At 46.0% G+C, this 22,360-nt stretch overlaps 1 protein-coding gene across 4 annotated transcripts in view; it reads left to right on the forward strand.

Moving 5' to 3' along the window:
• Positions 1 to 1,609: 1,609 nt before the first annotated feature.
• Positions 1,610 to 22,360, forward strand: part of il10rb (interleukin 10 receptor, beta) — a 101,071-nt gene continuing 80,320 nt past the window's right edge. For 2 of the 4 annotated variants that reach the window (XM_061842343.1, XM_061842344.1), the window contains exon 1: positions 1,610 to 1,858. In XM_061842343.1, coding sequence (XP_061698327.1) covers positions 1,795 to 1,858 — 64 coding nt within the window. In that variant the 5' untranslated portion in view covers positions 1,610 to 1,794. Of the gene's footprint in view, positions 1,859 to 10,243; positions 10,469 to 22,360 lie in introns of all 4 variants that reach the window. The other 2 variants (XM_061842338.1, XM_061842337.1) reach the window with 2 other exon arrangements.

Below are 22,360 nucleotides of genomic sequence, written 5' to 3' on the forward strand. Positions count from 1 at the left end.
TGCGTGGCCTGTCAGCGGGCTAAGCCCCCTTGGAGCCCTTTGCTGTCCCCGAGAGGAGGTTTGACCACGTCAACGTTGACTTGGTAGGTCCACTTCCTCCCTCGCACGGATTCACCTACTTGCTCACCATGGTGGACAGGACGACCCGCTGGCCCGAAGCCGTTCCCCTCTCCTCGACAACGTCGTCAGACGTGGCCCGGGCGTTCATCGGCACGTGGGTTGCACGCTTCGGGACACCGTGCGACCTTTCTTCAGATCGTGGCCCTCAGTTTACCTCTGAACTCTGGAACGCAGTTGCTGAGAGTTTGGGGGTCAAGCTGCACCGCACTACCGCTTATCACCCCCAGGCGAACGGTCTTTGCGAGCGGTTCCACCGCTCCATGAAAGCAGCCCTGCGTGCCGGCTTGACGGACGGCAACTGGTTGGATAAGCTCCCGTGGGTCATGCTCGGCCTCAGGTGCGCCCCCAAGGAGGACCTGTTGTCCTCATCCGCAGAACTTGTCTACGGCCAGCCACTGCGGGTCCCCGGCGAATTCATCCCGGACGCCACAGCGCCCTGGTCCGCAGCCAGGCAACGGTCCTCCCTGCTGGAGGCCGCAAAAGGGTTTGCGCCGGTTCCCACGTCGCAACATGGCACCCCAGCTGCCCGGCTGCCCCGTCACCTGCGCTCTGCGGATTTTGTGTTTGTTCGTCATGACGCCCACCGTGGACCTCTCCGCCCCCCATACGACGGGCCGTTCAGGGTCCTGGAGCACGGGGATAAGAGCCTGCTCGTGGACATTGGCGGCAGACCCGAGACTGTTTCCGTGGACAGGGTCAAACCCGCGCACCTGGACATTGCCCAGCCTTTGGGGTTGGCCCTCCCCCCGCGCCGGGGTCGTCCCCCTTTGCCCTGTGCCCCTGTGCCCGCCGGGGTACCCTTGACCCCGCCTGAGCCCTTGTCCCGTGACTCAATGGACAGTGCGGCCCCGCCCCCATCGGCCCCTACAGTGCACACTCGCCGGGGTCGGGTCATCATCCCTCCACGGCACAAGGATTTTGACTATGGGTGAATTCTGGGGGGGCTTGTGTGGTGTTTACATAATTCACCCGCGGGACCTCGAGTTGGGGTGCGGGGTTCCGCACGGATTGTTTTTGTTGTTGCGCTTCCGGAGGAAAAGGTTAACAGAGTTCCCGCCGTTATGCGAGTTTTTTAGTGATGTCGAACAATAAAGCAAGTTCTGTTTCTGTGTCCGACACTCCGCCTCCGACTCCTTTTCTCCGGCGCTACATGCCAAACATATGTGCTTTCATCTGAGATGACACGCTGTGGCGACCCCGAAAGGGACAAGCCAAAAGAAACTTACTTACACTGCACTTCATTCTTCAAGGTCGTGATCACGGACAAAACGGAAAGGACCACACAGACATCTGATTTGTGTGTGATTGCAAGAAAACCAAAATACCAATGGGTTGAAATGCTTTCATCGGTAGAAATGTTTTCGGGGCCTTCTTTTGAAACGTCATGTATTACGCTTTGATTTTCATGAGAAAAATAAGTGTCGTAAAAATAGATTTGGGGATTTTATTTCCAAGTTGCGAATAAATGTTACTGAATTGCTTTTGGGAAGGTTGACTTACCCAACATGGCCGCCGCGTAGGCACATCTAGTTGACGTATGCTCTTCATATCTTGGACGATAGATAACACCGCAGTGTAGTTTCTAGAAAACAATAATGGTTTAAGCAGAGTTCTCTGTTAGTGAAACCCCACTTTCCAGCGAACGGAACTGAACAATTTACATTCCTGAACGATATGTTTTGTCAGCATTTCGTTTTCCTTCTGCTCTCTCGTTTCGCGTGGCGTCATGCAAGCAATGGTAAGTTATTTTTTAACTAGCGTGACGTTACTTCTTTACGTCCAAAAGATTTCGACTGCAAGTCCTATATGTTTGTATTATTAAGGTATTTTATGTACATTTCGGGTGACACTCCCGTTTATGATCAAGCTATCGGTGAACACATACAACAGCGCAGATGCGGCGGTATCGAAAATGTATGTCAACAACCACACGACAATAAACGGCGGTTTCAAATGGTTGTTACTACGCTGCAGTAAACAGATTTACGAGGCGTTTCAATGTTGTCAATGGGAGTAAATAAAATGCAGATGACAGAATTTCCCCTTCGAAGTCTTCCCGGATGGCGACAGTGAATGCGATTATTTTGCCAAAGGGGTCAAAAGGTTTTTTTTTAGCATATTTGGTTGACAGGACTGCAGTCAGCCTCTGGCCAGTGGTCTGCTCCATCTTCCCGAGAGGGGTATGTTTGCCACAGAAAACCCTTTCTCCAACTGTGGTCTTTCGTCGGTACACTGGTGTGTACGTCGTGGAGATCCTACCCCAAGGGACTGGCGTCGCTAGGTCAGTCAGCAGGGAATCGGAGGAGCTTGCACTGCGACTAGTGGATCCAGCCGTCACGTCCCCGGACCTTTACAGCCTAGGAGTCAGTGTTCACTTTCCCGGCGAGGTCGTCTCAGCACTTTGAGGAAGATTTGGCCTTCCACGCGGACATGATCTGTCTGTGGAGCAGAACACACTGGCAAGTCATCTGCATCTCTTTCCGGTCAAACATGTTTTTCATGTGGACTGGGACCGATGTGCCCATTGCCGGTGATTCTGACGAGTCGAGGTCTGGAAGTCTATAAGGGCTGCCATATAGAATTTCAAATGGGGATAATGTTTTTCCTTCGGCTGGCACTATCCTGTTGTTGCCGTTGCAACGATTGAAACACAGTCAGGCCGTTGTCTTTTTGTTTCCCTCATTGTCTTTATGAGTCTTGCTTTGACAGTTCCGTTTGTTTGTTCAACGAATGACACGCAATGACACTTTTAAGTCGATTTTCAGCAGCTGTTCAACTTTTGTCACAGCGTCATTCACAAAATGTGTGCCATTGTCACTTTAAATCACACTTTGAATGCCAAACATTGGAATAATATGATTACACAGTGCTTTTACAACTGTCTTTGCATCAGCATGCAGTGTTGGAAACAACTCAACCCATTTGGAGAACACATCTATTATTGCCAAACCATATTGCATCTTAAATACCCTTGTGCATTGTTTTTTACACAGATAACACATTGTTTGCAAAAAACCTTTGGAAAGTGTGTAAATCCATGTGTGTGATAACATTGTTGTGTATGCCTTTTGACACATGACTCAACCCATGTGTCAATCTTGCCGCCCATCCAAACAATGATTATGGCAACAAGAGTTTTCCATCTGCCAATTTGCTAACCCGTCCTTGTCAATTTTCGCACCTTTGTTCTCCCATTGTGTACGTTCAGTGAGTGGTGCTTTTTTCTGATGTGAAATCAAAATGTCATGTTGATTTACTATACTATGTGTCTTACTATGTTTCTTCTTTCACTCGTGCTGTGTCAACCATGGGAATTCCCTGGGCTGTTGCCAATTGTGATTGGGTCATTTCCTGCTAAGTGAGCTCCACATTTACAAATGGCTACTTTGTCCGGCAGTTGTACTGCATCCAGTAACTGCTGGAGAAGTGCGTTGTGAGCAACCTCTTTACCTGTTGTGGTAATAAAGCCCCAGTTTGACCATTGTCGACAGAACACATGAACTGAGCCCCAGCCATATTGGCTGTCAGTCCAGATTGTTAATATGTTTCTTGGGAAACATCTTACAAGCCTAGATCAGTGCAGACAATTATGCTGCCTGTGCTGAACACACACAGTTAAGTGTTGCCTGAAACAAGACCTTAGTTTGTGTCGTTATAGCAAATCCCACCATGTTGCGGCCGTCTTCCCCTTTGCTTGCTGATCAGTCAACAAAAAACAACCTCTCCAGTCGGGAGGGGAGTGTCCATGAGGTCAGGTAGATTTGGTGGAAATTTGGATGTGGCTTCCACAGTCGTGTGGAGTGCCCTCTGCTGGTGTGGATAAAAGTGTTGCTGAATTCAGTGCCCCACATCTTAGAATTGTGATGTGTCCCTGTGATCACAATGTCGTGGTGCAATGCAAGTGTCGTGGTGGTGACAAAAATGCCATCTTTATTTCCAGCAGAAGGACTGAAACTGCGTCTGGCACTTTGAGTGTTAACTGGTGGAACAAGACTACTTCCGCAGACGCCTAAACAGCCAGAGCAGCGGCCAGCACCGCCTGAATGCACTCTGGAGTGGCTCGTGCTACGGAATTCAATTGTTGCGAATAGTATGCAACTGGTCTCATTTTTCCTCTGTGTTTCTGCAGCAACACTGAGGTCATGAACCTGTTTTTTGCAGTCACTGTCTGCTCAAATGGCCTGTCATAATTTGGTAGTGCTAGCACAGGTGACTCAATGAGTTCTCTCTTGACAAGATCAAAAGCTATGTCAGCTTCTGGCGTCTATGCAATTTTGTCTGGTAATGTCATGGCCCTGTAGCTCAGTGGTTAGAGCACTGGTTTGGTAAACCAGGGGTTGTGGGTTTGTATCCCACTGGGGCCTCCACTCCCTGAGAAGGGTTGTGTCAGGAAGGGCATCCGGCGTAAAAATTGTGCCAAACATATATGTGCGTTCATCTGAGATGACACGCTGTGGCGACCCCGAAAGAGACAAGCTGAAAGAAACTTTAATGTCATCGGCTTATCATAAATTATGTTCAGCAATGGTCGTGTGATTTCTGAGTCATATGCAATCCAGGCATGACAATAATTGCAAAGACTCAAAAATGACATCATGTTATGTTATGTTATGTTAGTGGTTTTGGAGCCTTGGCGACGGCTTGTTTCTGTTGTCACTGACACTGCGTCCTCGTTCAGTCAAAATGTGTCCTACATAGGTCACTTCTTGTTTCCGTAATTGCATTTTGTATTTTGAAACTCTGTTTCCTGTGTCATACAAATATTGCAGTAACGCTAATTTATCGATTTTCCATTGCTTTTGTGTGTTTGAGGCCACTAAAATGTCATCCACATTTACCAAAGTTTGGCTTTTGTGTGGGGGCTTAAATGAGGCCAAACACCTTGTGATTACTTCTGAGAAAATTGTTGGGGAGTCACAAAATCCCAGAGATAACCTTGTGAACGTTAATTTTTCACCTTTGAACATAAACGTGAACCAGTATTGGCTGTCAGTGTGGACAGGGATACTCCAAAAGGCTGTGGCCCCTCTGAAGTCCCGACCTAATCATTCATCACAGATGAATCGTCAACAGGGCGTCGAGTAGGCTTGGTCGTGGCTTTACAATACCGAGCGCAATGACCATTTTTGCCGCAGTTAAGACACTTGCCTTCTCTAAACCACTTTTGATTTTTGGGTGATAATTTGGACACGTCAAATGGAAGTTTTTTGTTACTTGCGTCACGTGGTCCCCCTTTTGTGTCACTGCGATTTATAATGTTTACCACAGGAAGCTCTGCTTGTTTCTTTTTCTGCTTGACACATACATCTTTTTTTTTTTCTTTCCAGTTTTACGACTTTGAATTTCTCTGACCTTATTGAGAAGGGCCTGACAATAAAACCACTGTATTTTCTTTTCTCTTCTGCCCGTCTTTAATAGATAATGTACTAAGAAGTTTGTCCAATTCTTCACAGTTCTCTACATTTCCAGAAAATCCATAATTTTTCTGCCACTTTTTGGTGAATGTTGTTGTTCCCTTGTAATCAATTTCAGCTAAACGGCATTTTTCCTTTACTTCAGCCTCGGAAAGTGGACAGTTGGAATTCTTGGTCGACATTGCCGCCATTTCTGACGGTCTTATTTATTATAGGTGTCTTGATATGGTTCCTCAGTTTTGAGAAAAATTCAAAGTGCCTGACTTTTGGTTGAATACCAAGCTTATACTCTCAATTTGGAGCTGGTATTACCTGGTTGTTTTTACTCATGACCCTTCAGTCAGTTATAGATTTCTCAAACTTTGGACATTTCATTCTGTACGCATTCTGTCTCTCAGACTGATAAATTTCTGTGTCCTGAAACTAAATGTTTTCTATTTTTCCAAGTGTTATACAAACACTGGCCTGTGAAAAATGGGAACTATACTAGTCTTCTGTCTAGATAGTCTGTACTATTTTTCCAGGTGTTATACAAACATTGGCCTGTGAAAAATAGGAAATATACTAGTCTTTCGACTAGATATTCTGTACTATTTTTCCAAGTGTTAAATAAACACTGACTTGTGAAAAATAGGAAATATAGTAGTCTTTCGACTAGCTATTCTGTACTATCTTTCCAAGTGTTATACAAACACCGACCTGTGAAAAATAGGAAATATACTAGTCTTTCGACTAGATATTCTGTACTATTTTCCAAGCGTTATACAAACACCGACTGTCATGATCCTGCCGCTCCAGCCCTGGCTGTGCGGGTGCCCGAGCGGCCGCGGTAATTGGGAAGCACACACCTGCGCCTCATGCGGGCTGATTATCCTGTGTGTATATATATGACCCCGATGACGACTGGTCCTCCGCTAGATCGTTGAGCTTCATGCCCCATTCGAGTACTCCCGTATCCCTGATCGTCAACCCGTGTGTACCGACCTACGCCTGTTCTTCGACCGACCCCGTAAGCCTGACTCCTTAGACAGTTCTCCCTTTCTTGATCGATCTCCCGTGTACCGACTTCTGCCTGCCCGCTGACCTGCTCTCTACGCCCGACGTCCCAACTACCGCTGCTGCACCTGACTGCCTGCCCGATCCCCGACCTTGGATTAATAAACGTCTATCCCGAATTACCTCTGCCTCTCTTCATATCCCACTGGGGCCTCCACTCCCTGAGAAGGGTTGCGGCAGGAAGGGCATCCGGCGTACAAATTGTGCCAAACAAATATGTGCGTTCATCTGAGATGACATGCTGTGGCGACCCCTCACGGGACAAGCTGAAAGAAACTTTCGACTTTCTTTCGACTAGATATTCTGTACTATTTTTCAAGTGTTATACAAACACTGACCTGTTCGACTAGATATTTTGTACTATTTTTCCAAGTGTTATAAAAACACTGATCTGTGAAAAATAGAAAATATACTAGTCTTTCGACTAGATATTCTGTACTTTTTTTCCAAGTGTTATACAAACACTGACCTGTGAATATATCTCCGTTGGTTGAGACATATGCAATTCGTAGGATGCATTCGTTTGTGTACTATTTTTCAAGTGCTATACAAACACTGACTTGTTCGACTAGATATTCTGTACTATTTTTCCAAGTGTTATACAAACACTGACCTGTGACAATATCTCCGTTGGTTGAGACATGCAATTTGTAGGATGACGTTTGTGTTCTCCCGGCGGAGGATGTCCGAGGGCTGCCCTTGTGGAAAGGAGGAATTTCTAGGTCTCCTGGAGACTCAGACGGTGCACCGATTTCAGTCATCGTCGATCATCCACCGAAAAGAAAACATTGTCATCCGGTTCGAAGGACCAAGTTTTAGAATGTCAGAGATGTTCCTAGAAAAACAGCTAAAACAAGCCTGAACTCAAACCAACCAAGATTGTGTTGCTCGTGAGGGACTGGCAGGGAGACCCACTGCATGAGTGCGCTCCCTCAAACTGCCAAAGTGGTTGCCCCTGTCTGTTTTTTTTTACTGCTTTCTCAGGTTAAAGAGTTACAAGCTTACACGGTGAAAATGCTAACACAGATGGCTACACCAACAGCACATAAACACAAAGGTACATCTTTCTTCAAGGCTGCAAGAGTGTCCTGATAAAGTCAAAAGAGAAAAAGCAGGGCATTGTTTAAAGACATGTTTATGGTATTTGGGGGTATCCTCTTGTGGTAGAAAGGGGACATCTCCTCACAGTGTTGAGGAGTATCTGCTGAATTTCAGCAGGGAATCACGCTGAGGTCAGGATAGAGACATCGCTTCCCAGAGTTCACTGGGTGACATTCTAAGACACGCACGCAGCTCACAAAGAGAATAATTCAGACTAAGACAAACGGAAAAAAAAAACGCTTGATAAAACAATTCTGACAGTAACTGTAGTAGTAATGATATGCTTTTATCATGATAACTAACACAGTAATAAATTCTTTCACAGTCACACGTGAAACATTCAACATTTTAAAGTGTTAATTTCACACTTTTACAATTAAAATAAAGTGCATTTAAATTGTGCAACTGCAATAAACAAAGCATCAATAAACATGCTTTATTTTGGCTTAGAAAATACGGCGACATATTCACAAAGTGATCAACGGCATGCGACACACAAGGACGGCACATGTACACTACACAAAATGGAAGGCCTTGCCGTCCCACGTAATTTACGTAACAACAGAACGACTATCAACTGACATCAATATAGTGCTTAAAATAATGCTCGTGCCACAAAAATTAAAGGTCGGCAGATCGTGAACAATATTCAACATATTTCGTCTGCAGTTCAAGATTGTTAATGTCAGTTTTACCTGTAGAAGGAGTCAAGTAATGAATAGATACTTTTCACGTGACATTATGAGTCACATGACTTTTCTTTACCACGCCCACTGGATGGCTAAAACTACAATACAACTCGTGTGTTTTAGTGATCTTTTTATGAATATTGGCTTGCTTATAAGCGTCTTATGGCCTTTTCATCATGGTATTCCATTGTGTGGCTTATCGTCTTAAGAATGGACAGAAAAACGGGTCTGACACTTCAGGCATTGTTTACCTTTTGCTGGGCATTCAGCTAATTTACTGTAAGATCCTCCACACTTGTTTCATATCTTTATGGAGGTCTTTGGGCTGTCAATATGCCTATTAGCACCCGCAGTGAAACTTTGCTTTCCAGGTTTGCGGTGGATAACGTGAACCTCATGGCTGGCCATAGCATTTAGCTGCACTTTTGCTAACTCATGGGAGTGCTTGACTCTCTGCCACGCATCTGGTAAATTGGGTGACTTGGCACACAGAACGCCTCCTCCTCGTCTTCATTGTTTTTTTTTTCCCCCGTGAGTTCGTTTTTTTTTTTTTCTTTCCTGTGAGTCCGTAGTTATTTTTCTGTCACTCTCTGACACCATGTTATGATATTGCTGTCGTGTTATTGAATAACGTAGATGTGAGTCCAACTGTACTTTTTAACATGGGTGATATTTATTTCGCTTCGCAACCTCTCTAGCTCACTTGCTTATCGTCCTCTCTCATCACGTCTCGTTGACGTCAACACAAGGCTCTCAGTTTCACATGTGGCTTCTTTCTTTATTCCTCACGCCAGCACAAGTGCCTCAATCACTTCTGGTTACAGTGTTCGTTTGTCAAAGGACGTTCAAGATAAAAGATCAAACGACAACCGTAGCCAAAACATTACAGTAAACATTTATCGCTTCCTTGCCATGATATGTCGAGACAATCTTTCCGTCCAAAACAAACAAACACGTGGTCTGTGTGAGGTCATTCAAAAGTATCTATTGAGTTCACTACGCAATTTCTCTCTTCCGGACACAAAGTGCACTCAAGAGAGGACACCCGTGTGTGCTCTGTCAAGGATTGAGACTGCAACAATCGATTATCGAGCCATCAGTCACACCAGTCGACATCTGATTCGTTAATTCAAGAGAAATAATATTTTCCACTTCTTTGGCATAGCAGCAAATAGTCAAGATCATCAAAGAGAAAAAGGTACTTTTCAATACTTGAGCTTCACAGAAAAGATGAGGAAAAATACTTTTAACACAAAGAAACATATTCTAGTTTCACTGCCTATGACCTCCCTCCAGCACTTGGGTATCCACCTGAGTATGTTGCAGATGTCCTCCTGAGGGATGATCTCTTAAAGTATCAGTCATCTCCTGGAGAGTCTATGGTGCAACCAGGGGTAGGCAATATCGGCATATGAATATATCTTTTTTTTTTTTTTTTTTTTTTTAAACCAGGCGGCACGGACGATCAGCTGGTAAAGCGTTAGCCTCGCAGTTCTGAGGTCCTGGGTTCAATCCTGGACCTGCCTGTGAAGCGTTTGCATGTTCTCCCTGTGCCTGCGTGGGTTTTCTCTGGGGATTCTGGTTTCCTCCAACATTCCGAAAACATGCAACATTAATTGGACACTCTAAATTGCCCTAAGGTGTGATTCTGAGTACGGTGGTTTGTCTCTATTTTCCATGCAAATGTCAGGCAACCATTTCAGGGTGTACACTGCCTCCTTCCCAGTGACAGCTGGGATAGTCTCCAGCACTCCCCGTGACCCTTGTGTGGATAAGCGGAAAAGAATATGGATGGATGGATGTATTTTACAACCAATAAATTTATGAGACGTCTATTAATCTTGTGTTGTCCTGTTGTTATAGATGAAACTGTCATGATCCTGCCGCTCCAGCCTGGGCTGGGCGGGTGTCCGCGGTTGCGCTGATTGGAAGGTGCACACCTGCGCCTCATGCAGCCTGATTATGCTGTGGATTTATATGACCGCGATGACAACTGGCCGGCGCCAGTTCGTATGATCTTCATGTCCAGTTAGTGTGCCCTGATTGAACCTGTGTGTACCGACCTTCGCATGTTCTCCGACCAACCTTGTAAGCCTGACTCCTTTGATACTTCTGCCTGCATTGATTGTTCCCCTGTGTACCGACTCCTGCCTGTCCACTCATCTGTTCTCTTCGCCCGACGTCCCAACTACTGCTGCCGCACCGGACTGCCTGCTCGATCCCCTACCTCTGCATATAATAAACGTGTCTCTTCTTGAACTACCTTGCGTCTTCCGAGTTCCTGCATTTGGGTCCTACTCTCGTTTCCGATGGGACGTGACAGAACGAACTGGCCAATACAGGACCCAGCAGGAAAGACCCGGCATCGCCGGGACCGACGCAAGGTAGACCGTCTGCCGGAGGACCAAGCCTGTCCAATCCGGGTAGGCTCCCTGACGTCCTCCGCTTCCGTGTCTTACGCTCCGCCAGCGAGGTATGAATACGTCCCGAACACGACCAGTCCGGCTCCTCATATTCTTCTGGACTCTGACTTTTCGGAATATGAGGAGGACCGTGATTTGTATGACCGGCTGCCTGAGTACGACTCCGATGACTTCGATTTTGAATCTCTTTGCCCGGCTTTTCATCCCAGTCAGTTTGTTTCACCTCCCCGCGTTTTCAGCACCCGAGCGACTTCGCCCTGTAGGTCCAAGTACACCAATCTGTACGAGGGAAGCCGCTTGGCCATCTACCCAGGACCTCCGCGTGGCGGCCAGAGGAGACGCCCCGGCCGGGCGCTCCCTGGTGTCTCTCGCTGCGCGGCAACGAAGACACCGTCCTCCCACTCCTCGCTGGCAACGGTGAGACCGGCAGACCCGCAGCTGGTGGCGAAGCTTCCAGCCCAGAGGGAGGAGGAGCCGCCAAATCACGAGGCGTTCTGTCGCGAAATGCGAGCGCAGATAGAGCGGCAGAGCGCCGAATTGGCGGCTCTCACGGCCCAGGTCCGGCAAGGATGAGCGAACCAGCCGAGCTACGCTGACGTCGCAACGGCGACGGACTCGCTGCTGAGGCAGGTTCACGTGGCAGTTGGAACTGACCCGCTCCCGAGACACGCCCACATGTCAGTTTCGACGGACTCTCCGCCTACTCAGGTTCACGTGGTGTTTTAAAACATTTCTGATACCTCGCTCAGGAGTTCGGTATCAAATTTTAATAGGTTCGTCGGAGATAGGCACTCAGAAATGAAGACAAGACACACTTCTGGCTACCAACAATTGGCACTTTATTGGTCCCACACAGAAATGGTAACACAAGCACAAGCACAAATCACGTGGTATGAAGCTAAGTAATCCAACCAGCTCTTAGAAGAATATCCAGCTCTTACCGTGCGCCAATAGGAGGGAGAGCCAACACTCCAGGTAGAGCGAGCTTCAATACCGGCTGGGCGTCCGTACGCAACCCGCAGCAGACTCTACCGAGAGTATCCAAAATTCTCCTTTTATACTCTAAGCGTGTGCGGAAGGAGGGGTGAGTGGCCAATTCAGCCCGCCTGACGCCACGCTATCTTTGTTCTTAACAAATGGCTTTGCTCAACATCATATATAACAAAAACATCTTTTTATGACATTGCTGGTTATCCAAACATCCTTTTATGACATTGCTGGTTATACAAAGCTATTGCGTAACATCTTTTAACTATGGAAAAACATTCTTACTTCATTCCACTCTTGATGTTTTTCCATCATTCAAAATGTAAGCAATTGATTATAGGCGATTATATATTTCCTTCTCTACCTCAAGCCGGATGCGTCGCACATAATAGCAAGTTCCCATATTGCATAGCGTAAGCACACAAATAATCATTAACATGATCAAGGGTGGCAAGAAAGTAGTACGCGCAGTGGAGGACATTCCTGTGAAGATGTCCCACCAATGATGAGCTGACGCCTGTTGTACTAATTTAGCGGCATGCACTACTTCCCCTTTTACTACCATGGTTGACACCATGAGACTGGAAATGTTAGACGCATGTGACTTGATGAGTTGTTGGATGTCTGTAGAACTCTCCAATGCGCATTTGAATCGTTCCAGAGACACTGACCAGGGGGAGCGTAGTACCTCCCACTGGACCGCAGTCAACCTGCGAGACTCCGAATAGTTGGTCAAACGATACGTCATGTTTCCCCAGCGCCATGTGTGTACATCTTGAAGACATCCTACAAAAGGAACCGAAGGCACTTGTGAGTTATTTTGTGTTGTAGCCACACAGAGAGTATGCGGTCCAACTTGCCACATCATCTCTCTGGCTGGCTCCCTAGTCCAATCACAAAGTACAACCTCTGAGTCGGTTAGGCACGGATTCGAATACGCATGTTGTAATCTGCAAGCCAACCCTTGGTCTGTTAAGTCACATAAGTCTGATTTAAAGGTTTTGTTGGTTTGTGGTTCAAACCACTCTCCGTCCATGTGTAAAAACCAATATCCTCTTGTCGTTATGACAGGCAAAACCTGATATTTACAAACCACCTTTGTTGTCGTCACGTTGTACTGGGTCCAATACCCCGTACATTTATTTTTGTCACATTTGGTATGTTCGGGATGTAATGTCAACCACAAAGAGTCGGAAATGTTCCAAACCTTCCGCCACTCTTGATAATTTCCCGACGTAACTATCCTTAGAAACGACCCCTTTTGAGCCGCAGCGTGTAGAGTTTGAATACTACATACGGTCCAGCTACTCTGTTCTGTCAAGTTCTGAAGCACTTTCTCTGCTTCGTCCCATAATTTGATATCCCAATTAAACACTGTTTTCCAAAGTTCTGCATTTTCTTTTTGTCCCACCAGAGCTTTAGGAAGCCAAACCCCTATTTGATGCAAGGCCCTGGCAGAGTGTTCTCCAGTATTGGACAGCATGGTCCTAGTTACCTCATTATCAGCAGTATTTGCCAATCCCAATACGGTTCCCGTCCCCCCCAACAAAGTATCATACCATGCCCTTTTTATTCTGTTACATATCGGAATCGGGGGAAAGTGAATTGTCCAGTATATCTTGGTTTCAACCACTGCTTGAGCTAGATGTGTACAGGTGTCAAGGATGGGAGTCAAGTATGTTTGAGTTATTTTTGGCGTCATTGTTTCTTTAGAAATGACCGTGATACGATACCCCCACCTCATATCACCATCATCCCCAACCTCCCCGATGGTGAAATCCTCTTCTGCAATTGCCGTCCAAGTCGTTCCTCGATGATCAGCATGACACCCCCAATATCTCCATTCGTCCAAATCCCACATACACATGACGCAGGAAGCGGAGACTGTCACCTTACTCCCCCGTATCACTTCGGTGGTGGACTTACACATCATTATGGGAAGATCACAGGTGATGTTGACTGAAAATCTATATCTCCTTATCCCGATGAACTGGCTTGTCTCGCATGCATGACCTTCGGTCATTCCCCAGGAGAGTCGGACCATGACACCAACGGCAAGGAGGCAGATGACCCAGTCATTTCCAATTCCTCAGCGCCGGATGTCCTCCATCTCTGCGTACTCCCGTCGAGGGTCGTCCAATCAACAGCTCCCACTTCAGCAAGCACACACCAAGCTGCAACAGATATGGTTACCACTATTGACAAAAGAAAACATGATTAGTATTCTCGCGAATAGCATTTACTAATGGGTACATTTATCCATTTTTCTTGTCCTTGATACAACACGCTGACTGTCGCATCTGATCCCTGTGCAATAATTTCGGCAGCCTTTGGTGGCCCGAAGGGTTGTTTAACCCATACTTTAGCTCCCGCTTTGTCCGTCGAACCGAATCCTCCATCTCCCTTCATAGTTTGTACTACAGGTTTTGGAATTTCCTGTACCGATGTCATATTACAGGGTTTAATTACCAATTGAGCCAATTTGCTTCCTTTTTCCAAAATCAAGGGTTGGTCTGCGAACAATTTGCATATTATTCCAATTTCCCCTTGGTAATCCGCGTCGATTACCCCTGCTTGGATGATTAACCCTTTCAGGGATAAACCACTCCTTGGTAGAACATGACCATATGTCCCTTTCGGACATTGTAGTCCCAACCCTGTTCTCACAATTTGGATTTCTTGTGGGAGGATGGTTTCTGTATTTAGGGTCCGCAAATCCAGTCCAGCAGAGCCTGGCGTGGCTCTTATCGGAATTTCCGCATTTGGATCTATTTTCCACATTTTAATGGTGCCCTCAGTGCTTACCGTTTCTTGATTGGAGATCATCCGGATGAGTGGGGTTACTCCTGATCCCACCGGCCGGTTGTTGAGTTGTTCAACCGACAACTCCAATTGTTCTCGCCATTTATTGAGGGTTCTGTCAGAAGCATTTTTCCTCATTGTTTCCTTCAATAACCCATTCATACGTTCAATTAATCCTGCAGCTTGTGGATGATATGGAATGTGATAAATCCATTCCACGTTTTGTTCCTGAGACCATTTTCGCACCGCATTTCCTGTGAAATGGGTTCCGTTGTCTGATTGTATTTGGAGGGGTGTTCCATAATACCCTTTAATCAAATTCAAGCACTTAATGGTGCTATTCTGATTGGCATGTTTGCATGGGTGTACCACCAATACTCCTGAGAAGGTGTCAACAGCAGTACACACAAATTTACACCCTTTTGATAGGAGCATCGGGCCAATGAAATCAATTTGCCAAATTTGTCCTGAACTTTTCCCTCTATGCAACTGTCCTTGGACATGTTGCGGGACTCCCCTCTTTTGATGTTGGCATTCCTCGCAATTCCTGATTGCATTTTTGACATCATCCAATTTTAAATCAATTCCCCGGTCTCTTGCCCACTGCAGTGTTCCTTGAACGCCCCAGTGTCCTGCCTTGTAGTGCGCCCACCTCGCAAGGCCAGGGCTCGACTCTCGCTCGACCACCATGATTTTCGCTAGTTGGTCGGCAGCTTGGTTGTGTAGGGCTTCCGCATCTGTACGGTTAGTGTGTGCATCGACATGTGACACAGTTATGGGAATTTCCTTTGCCTTTTCCCATATCTGTGCCCATAGTTCTTTGCCCCACACTTCCTTGCTGTGTATCTTCCAATTAGTAGCATGCCATGTCGGCATCCATGTTAGTAGTCCTTGTACCACTGACCATGAGTCTGAATACAGGTGGACTCCCATGGGTCCTCCCTGCATTATTACCATGTGCACAGCTTTTAGCTCAGCCCACTGACTGCTCTTTCCTTCTCCCATTTCTTCTAGGGATTGTCCTGCTTGTGGATTGAACGCCCCAGCTTTCCACTTTCGCTTGCCGGCATGATACTGACAAGAACCATCTGTAAACCAGGCATTTTGTTTCTCATTGTCGGTTAATTCATCCCACTTTTTCCCAGCTTCCACCGGGGATTCTTCCAGAGGCTTCACCTCGAATGGGACCTCATCCTTCTCGGGAACGTCTGCAATTTGCTCGTGCAACATTGACACGCCTTTTATTCCTGGTTTCACTCGCTCTTAAATGTACCATTTCCATTTTATGATGCTTGCCTCCTGTGCAGTCCCTATCCTGTGGGTGGTGGGATTACTCATCACCCAGGTCAATAAAGGAATATGGGTTCTCATTATTACTTCATGACCTACTGTCTGTGCTTCCGTCTCTACTAGCGTCCAATAACATGCTAGTAGTTGTTTTTCAAAAGGAGTATATTTTATCCCTGCGTCAGTCAGTTTTCGTGACCAAAAGCCAAGAGGCTTTCTGATTTTCCCCTGCTTTTGCCACAAACTCCAATTTGCGTAGTCGTTTAACGCAGACACCTGCAGCTCCACAGGTCCTGATTGCATTTTCCCCAAAGATACTGCCTGTTGAATGGCCTCTTTTGCCAATTCAAACGATGTCTGTTGTTCAGGCCCCCAATCAAAATCCTCCTTTTTCCTTGGTTGGAGGGTTGGAGAATTTGTCCCTAATGGGGAATGTGGTGTCTCCAAAACCCAAAGAGCCCAATGTATTTTTGAGAGTCCTTTTTACTGTGTGGCACTGGGAAGTTTGCCACCTTTTCTTTTGCTTTGGTTGTAATCTCTCTTTCCCCTTTGTTCCAAATTATCCCCAGAAATTTGGCAGTCTGGGCAGGTCCTTGGATTTTAGCAGGGTTTATTTCCCAACCAAACTCTTTCAGTTGCTCAATGATTTTACTCAGCTATTCTTTCACTTCCGGTTCAGTGTTTCCCTGTATCATGATATCATCGATGTAATGTGACACCAACATGTGTCGGGGCACCTGTACTTCCGCCAGGTGCTCTGCCACAATCCTGTGACATATCGTTGGGCTATGCAGGTACCCTTGGGGGAGACGAGTAAAGGTGTACTGTCTTCCTTCCCAGGTAAATGCAAACTGTTCCATTTTGTCCTCGGGAATAGGTATGGTGAAAAAGGCGTTGGCCAAATCCATAACTCCATACCAGGTTCCACTGTGATGCTGTATCCTTTCAATGATGCTAATAGCATCCGGGACAGCTGACGTCAGTGCTGGTGTCAGTTTGTTCAATCGTCGGTAATCTACCGTCATGCGCCAAGTGCCGTCAGATTTTCTCACCGGCCACAAGGGGTTGTTCCACTTGGTTGTGATCGTCTTCAGAACTCCTGCCTCTAAGTATTCTTTTATGGTGGCAGCAATCTCTTCCTGTCCCCCAGGAATTCTGTATTGTTTTTGGCAAACCGTTTCGGTGGCCTCAGGGATAGGAAACAGGGTCATTTTTACCTTCCCCACTAAGATGGTTCGAATGTTGATTTCAGTTCCAAATTGGAATTTTCCCGTCTGTAAATACAGTGTCATTCCAGCCAGAATGTCCATTCCAACTATCCACTCTGGTACTGGAGTGACCACCACTTCAAATTTGCGAATTGGCATTCTTCCAATTTTTAAAGGCAACGTAACTGCCATCCCATTTACAATTTGACCTCCCAAGCCCCTCAATGGAACTATTTCTCCCCTCATTTTGTCAGGGTTCCCGTGAATTAGAGAGGCCTCCGCTCCTGTATCAACCAGTGCAGATACACATTGTACCGAATTAGCCCAATAAATTTCCATTGGAACATGGGGCCGGATATCCCCTATGTTCCACCGGTGTGAAGTTTTGTTCTGCCTGGTTATTTGAGTTTGACCTCTATCCTAGCTAAGAAGATCCAAGCTTTTGGACCTTCGATCTTTACTTCTCCCCTTTCCTTTTCCCTTGGCCTTGCCTTTTCTGATGGCAGCCACGTAACTGGGGCCTCTTGCGTCTACTAGCATGTCGTCGCTTGAATCTGTATCTTCCTCTTCGTCTTCTTCATCCTCAAATGCATCCAAGGGAGGGGCTGTTGGTTGAGCTGCCGGCGTCATCATTCCCTTTAAGATGGTGGCCAGCTGAGCAATTTCTGATATTCCCTTTGATCCCCTGCTTAAGCAACTTACCTTCAATCCCCTTTGTTTACATTTTGCAGCCAAGGCACTTGTGGGTAGCCCGTCAATTTCTTCTGCTGGCACCCCAGCAGCAAGTAGCGCTCTCCACATTTCTCTCCTATTTCCCCCTCCCTCGTTGTTGGATCGCTGTCCACGATTGTCTCTATCAGGCCTGCGCTCACTTCGTTGTTCTTCCCGAGGGGGGGCGAGTTGTTTCTCCCCAATCCCCCAGCGTTGCAAGCTCCACCAATCGCGTTTTCACGTCACTGAAGCTGTTATCGACTGCTCCTAACAAAATGGTAAGTATCGCAGACCTATAGTGGGGGGGAGCGTCTCGAATCATTGCATCACGTACCACCTTTGGCACTGCTGCTTCATCAATAAAAGCATGACCCGCTCACGATATCGACTCGTGTGTACACAATCTCCCCATTCTGTGAATTGCGTCGCGGATGGTTACCCAAGGCCCTTTGATCTCGGGCCAATCATGCCACGTTGGATACAGAGATTGTGCTGTCATAGCATACAAAGCAAATAGCGAAAAAGAATCACCATCTGCCATTGCTCTCCCGTTTGCACGGAACTCGGCATTCATACGGGAATCCGAACTCAATCCTCCAAATCGCGAAAAGTCCCCTGGGTCAAGCTCTATGGAGTCAGCTCCTTCCTCATACATCCGCCTGAGCCAAGAATCAGCTGGTTCTCCCTGCTTTTGTCGATACTTTGATGTTAAATGGGCTATCTCTTCCTGAGAGAAGTCCTCTTTTGTTATCGTCATTCTGGGCGGCGGCTGAGGCTGTTCTATTCGCCTCATTATAGGGTTTCCTTCCCTATCAACTATAGGCACATTATTCTCATCTCGCTGTTCTTCAAAGACGGGCAAGACAACATGCTGTTCCTCCCGTCTCCGCGAGATCGGTTTAACTTGGAGATGTCCAAGTTGTGGATACAGCGGTTGAGGTTTCATTTCCCCGCCATATTGCATGTCGCCATCTCCCCATATGTCGCCATTCCATCCCTCTGGCTCCCAGTCTTCCTGGAGTGCCACAGCGAAAGAGCGGACCTGTTTTGGGTCGATGCGACGCGGTCTTTTATTACTTTTCTCGTGCGCCATTGTGAAGAAATAAAAGCCACTGATTTCTCCAAGATTTTCTGCGCTTTAGCTTGGTCAGATTCGAGCGCTTTAATATTCTCTTCAAGTTGCGCTATCTTTTTATCTTTTTGCATTTCAGAAGCGCATACTTTATCCAAAGCCTTTGTTCTTTCCTTCCAGGCTTCGGCAAAAATCCACAACATCTCTCGGACGCCACCCAGCGGGGCTTTTTCCCTCACATCCACCTTGCTTAGCATGCGCTGTAGCAGCGGTGGAGTTACCAAGGGGATTTCTCCTATCCACGGCTTAGGGGGTCCCCCGTACCGTCTAAGGAGTTTCCCTATTTCTTCAAATCCAAGGCTCTCCCAGTCGGAGACGCCATCCTCATTGGGAGCCACCTCCGCTCCCTTCTCCGTTTTACCCTTAAAACTCGAGGCCACTTCCGCCTCCTTCACAATTTTTCTCTTAAAGCAACAAGCCATTTCTGAATGTATTCTCCCCGATCCTGCCGACAACGCCAAAAATGTTTTAAAACATTTCTGATACCTCGCTCAGGAGTTTGGTATCAAATTTTAATAGGTTCGTCGGAGATAGGCACTCAGAAATGAAGACAAGACACACTTCTGGCTACCAACAATTGGCACTTTATTGGTCCCACACAGAAATGGTAACACAAGCACAAGCACAAATCACGTGGTATGAAGCTAAGTAATATCCAACCAGCTCTTAGAGAAGAATATCCAGCTCTTACCGTGCGCCAATAGGAGGGAGAGCCAACACTCCAGGTAGAGCGAGCTTCAATACCGGCTGGGCGTCCGTACGCAACCCGCAGCAGACTCTACCGAGAGTATCCAAAATTCTCCTTTTATACTCTAAGCGTGTGCGGAAGGAGGGGTGAGTGGCCAATTCAGCCCGCCTGACGCCACGCTATCTTTGTTCTTAACAAATGGCTTTGCTCAACATCATATATAACAAAAACATCCTTTTATGACATTGCTGGTTATCCAAACATCCTTTTATGACATTGCTGGTTATACAAAGCTATTGCGTAACATCTTTTAACTATGGAAAAACAACACAATAAAATTATTCTTACTTCACGTGGCCGTGGAAACCGACCCGCCCCCTTGCCAAGTGCACGTCGCAGTGGGAACGGACTCGCCACCTTGCCAAGTGCACGTCGCAGTGGGAACGGACTCGCCACCTCGCCAAGCGCACGTAGCTGTGGAAACTGACCCGCCTCCTCGCCATTCCCACGTCGAGGTTTTGGCTGTTCCGAGCAGAGCTCACGCGGCAGTTGGAACTGACCCGCTCCCGAGACACGCCCACGTGTCAGTTTCGACTGACTCTCTGGCGACGCTCGTTCACGTTGCCCTGGAAACGGATTCGCCACCGCGCCACGCCCACGTTGCTGTTTCAACGAATGCACGGCAAGCTCGCGTGGCAGTGGGGACCGACCCGATGCCGCCTAACGTTGCTGTCCAGGAGGTGGCGACGTCTCCACAGCCGCTTCTCGTCCGTGCCCTGGAGTACCAGTGGCGACTGGTCCGCGGTCGCTCCCCGTTCTTGCTCTGGCGGCAACCGGTCCGTGGTCGTCCCCTGTTCCGACGAGGTTGAGGTTGAGGATGGAGTTGATGTTTGCCTCCCACTTCAGGTCCTCTTTGAAAAATGTATTGGTGTGGTCAGTCATGCTCGCAGATATAGTTATGGGTGTGGTCCACCAGTCATGCTTGCAGATATAGTTGTGGGTGTGATTAGGGATGGAGTCTCAAGACCTTAAAATAACTTACTGGATTAATATAACATAACTGTAAATTAAAAATAAAATGAACAAATACATAACTAAAATAGAAAACAAAAATTTCCAACTCAGAAATGTGAATCTCCAATTTCAACTATTAGTAGAACATGATATAAAACAGTATTTACAATTTTCCATCAATAAAAATTCAAGGATGTTGCTTCCGGGCTGTCAAAGCTGGCACATATCCAGATTCTGCTTGGATTTCAAAAATGTTCTTTATTTTCAATTTTTTTTTTAAATTAATGTCTAAAATATATGTAAAAATATTACTTCACTTTGTAGGGTTTATTGTACATATGAATTTTGAACAAAGTCCTCCTTTAAAGTATATGGAACTTCAATTTTTGAGCGCATTTTGTCTAGACAAAAATATTTGTTCAACTGTACCGTAAAAATTAAAAATTAAATAAATTAAAAATAAAACAATACATAACTAAAATATAAAACAAAAATTTCAAACTCAGACTTAGTAACTTATTCTAATAAACATTAAGAATGACAGAGAAGTGTCATAAAAATAGAAAAAGTTTCTCAATCCTCTTCTGTACTCCTGACTGTAGAAAATAACATCTCTGTTGAACGCTAACTTTTTGCATAATTCCTGCCATAAAGATTCTCCTCTTTTTACTGCTCACCCATTTACAGAAACTTGTATCAAAAGCTAACAATTCTTCTTCATGGCCTTCAATTTTAACGATTTACATTCTGTTTTGAGACAGTTCCTTAAGTATGTCTTCACAAAGTTATGCCTGCTGAAGCCACATTCTTCGTCAACTACGTCTTTGCAGTTGCAGCAAACGTGATCAACTGTCTACGTGATGCTTCACGAAGTCATCCAACTTCGGCACCACATATGATTTTCTGGGTGTCAGATTTTTTTCTGCCACTGTCAATACAACATTGGCAGAAAAAAATGTAGTCCCTCAATTTGAGCCACTTGAATTTAGAAAACCATCCCTGGCGAATCTTTTGCCTCTGCCCTGCACAGGATGTAGATTTTCTGATATCATACAAAGTTGTGTTGGGCGTCTTTCCCGCGTAATGGGTATCTGTCAAAGTTGGCAGCTGACAAGATGCACTTATACCACTGCCATCTTTTGTTTTTTCGGAAGATAATCCTAAAGATTTAGACATTTTCCGTAGCATACACAGGTAACATGAACTGATGGCGACAAAGCGTAGATTTGATGCGGAACCCGGATGCAGTTGTCTCGGATGTAAACTATTAATCATTCACTCAACTTCCGGTATAACTTCCGACGAAACATTCGTCACGGTAAAGCCAGGAATGGAATACGAATTATTGTAATATACATAAAAGTCTATAACCGTACACAATCGTATGCTAGGATAAACAGCCAATTTTTTTTGACATTTTAAAACTTTACTCGCCAGACTGAGTATGTGTTCGCATATGGCAAGGGCCCTGTACCTTCCCAGCATGTTCCATACGATTAACTTGCATTTCCTGTTTCCGGGTGAATACTGATTGTTTTGGAGCAGGCTTGTTTAGTTAACAACGCTTATGAAATAAACACATAAATTAATGTCAAGACTACACAAAATAAGCGACGTCTTTCAATATCTATTTTTTCTACTCGTAACAACTTTTACGCACGTGATTTTTCGTGCTCGGCTGCAGATTTGCAAGCACCAAGGCGCGCAAGCACGGTCGCGCTCGTCAAA

Source organism: Syngnathoides biaculeatus, chromosome 14 (genome assembly GCF_019802595.1).
Source record: "Syngnathoides biaculeatus isolate LvHL_M chromosome 14, ASM1980259v1, whole genome shotgun sequence".
NCBI lineage: Eukaryota > Metazoa > Chordata > Actinopteri > Syngnathiformes > Syngnathidae > Syngnathoides > Syngnathoides biaculeatus.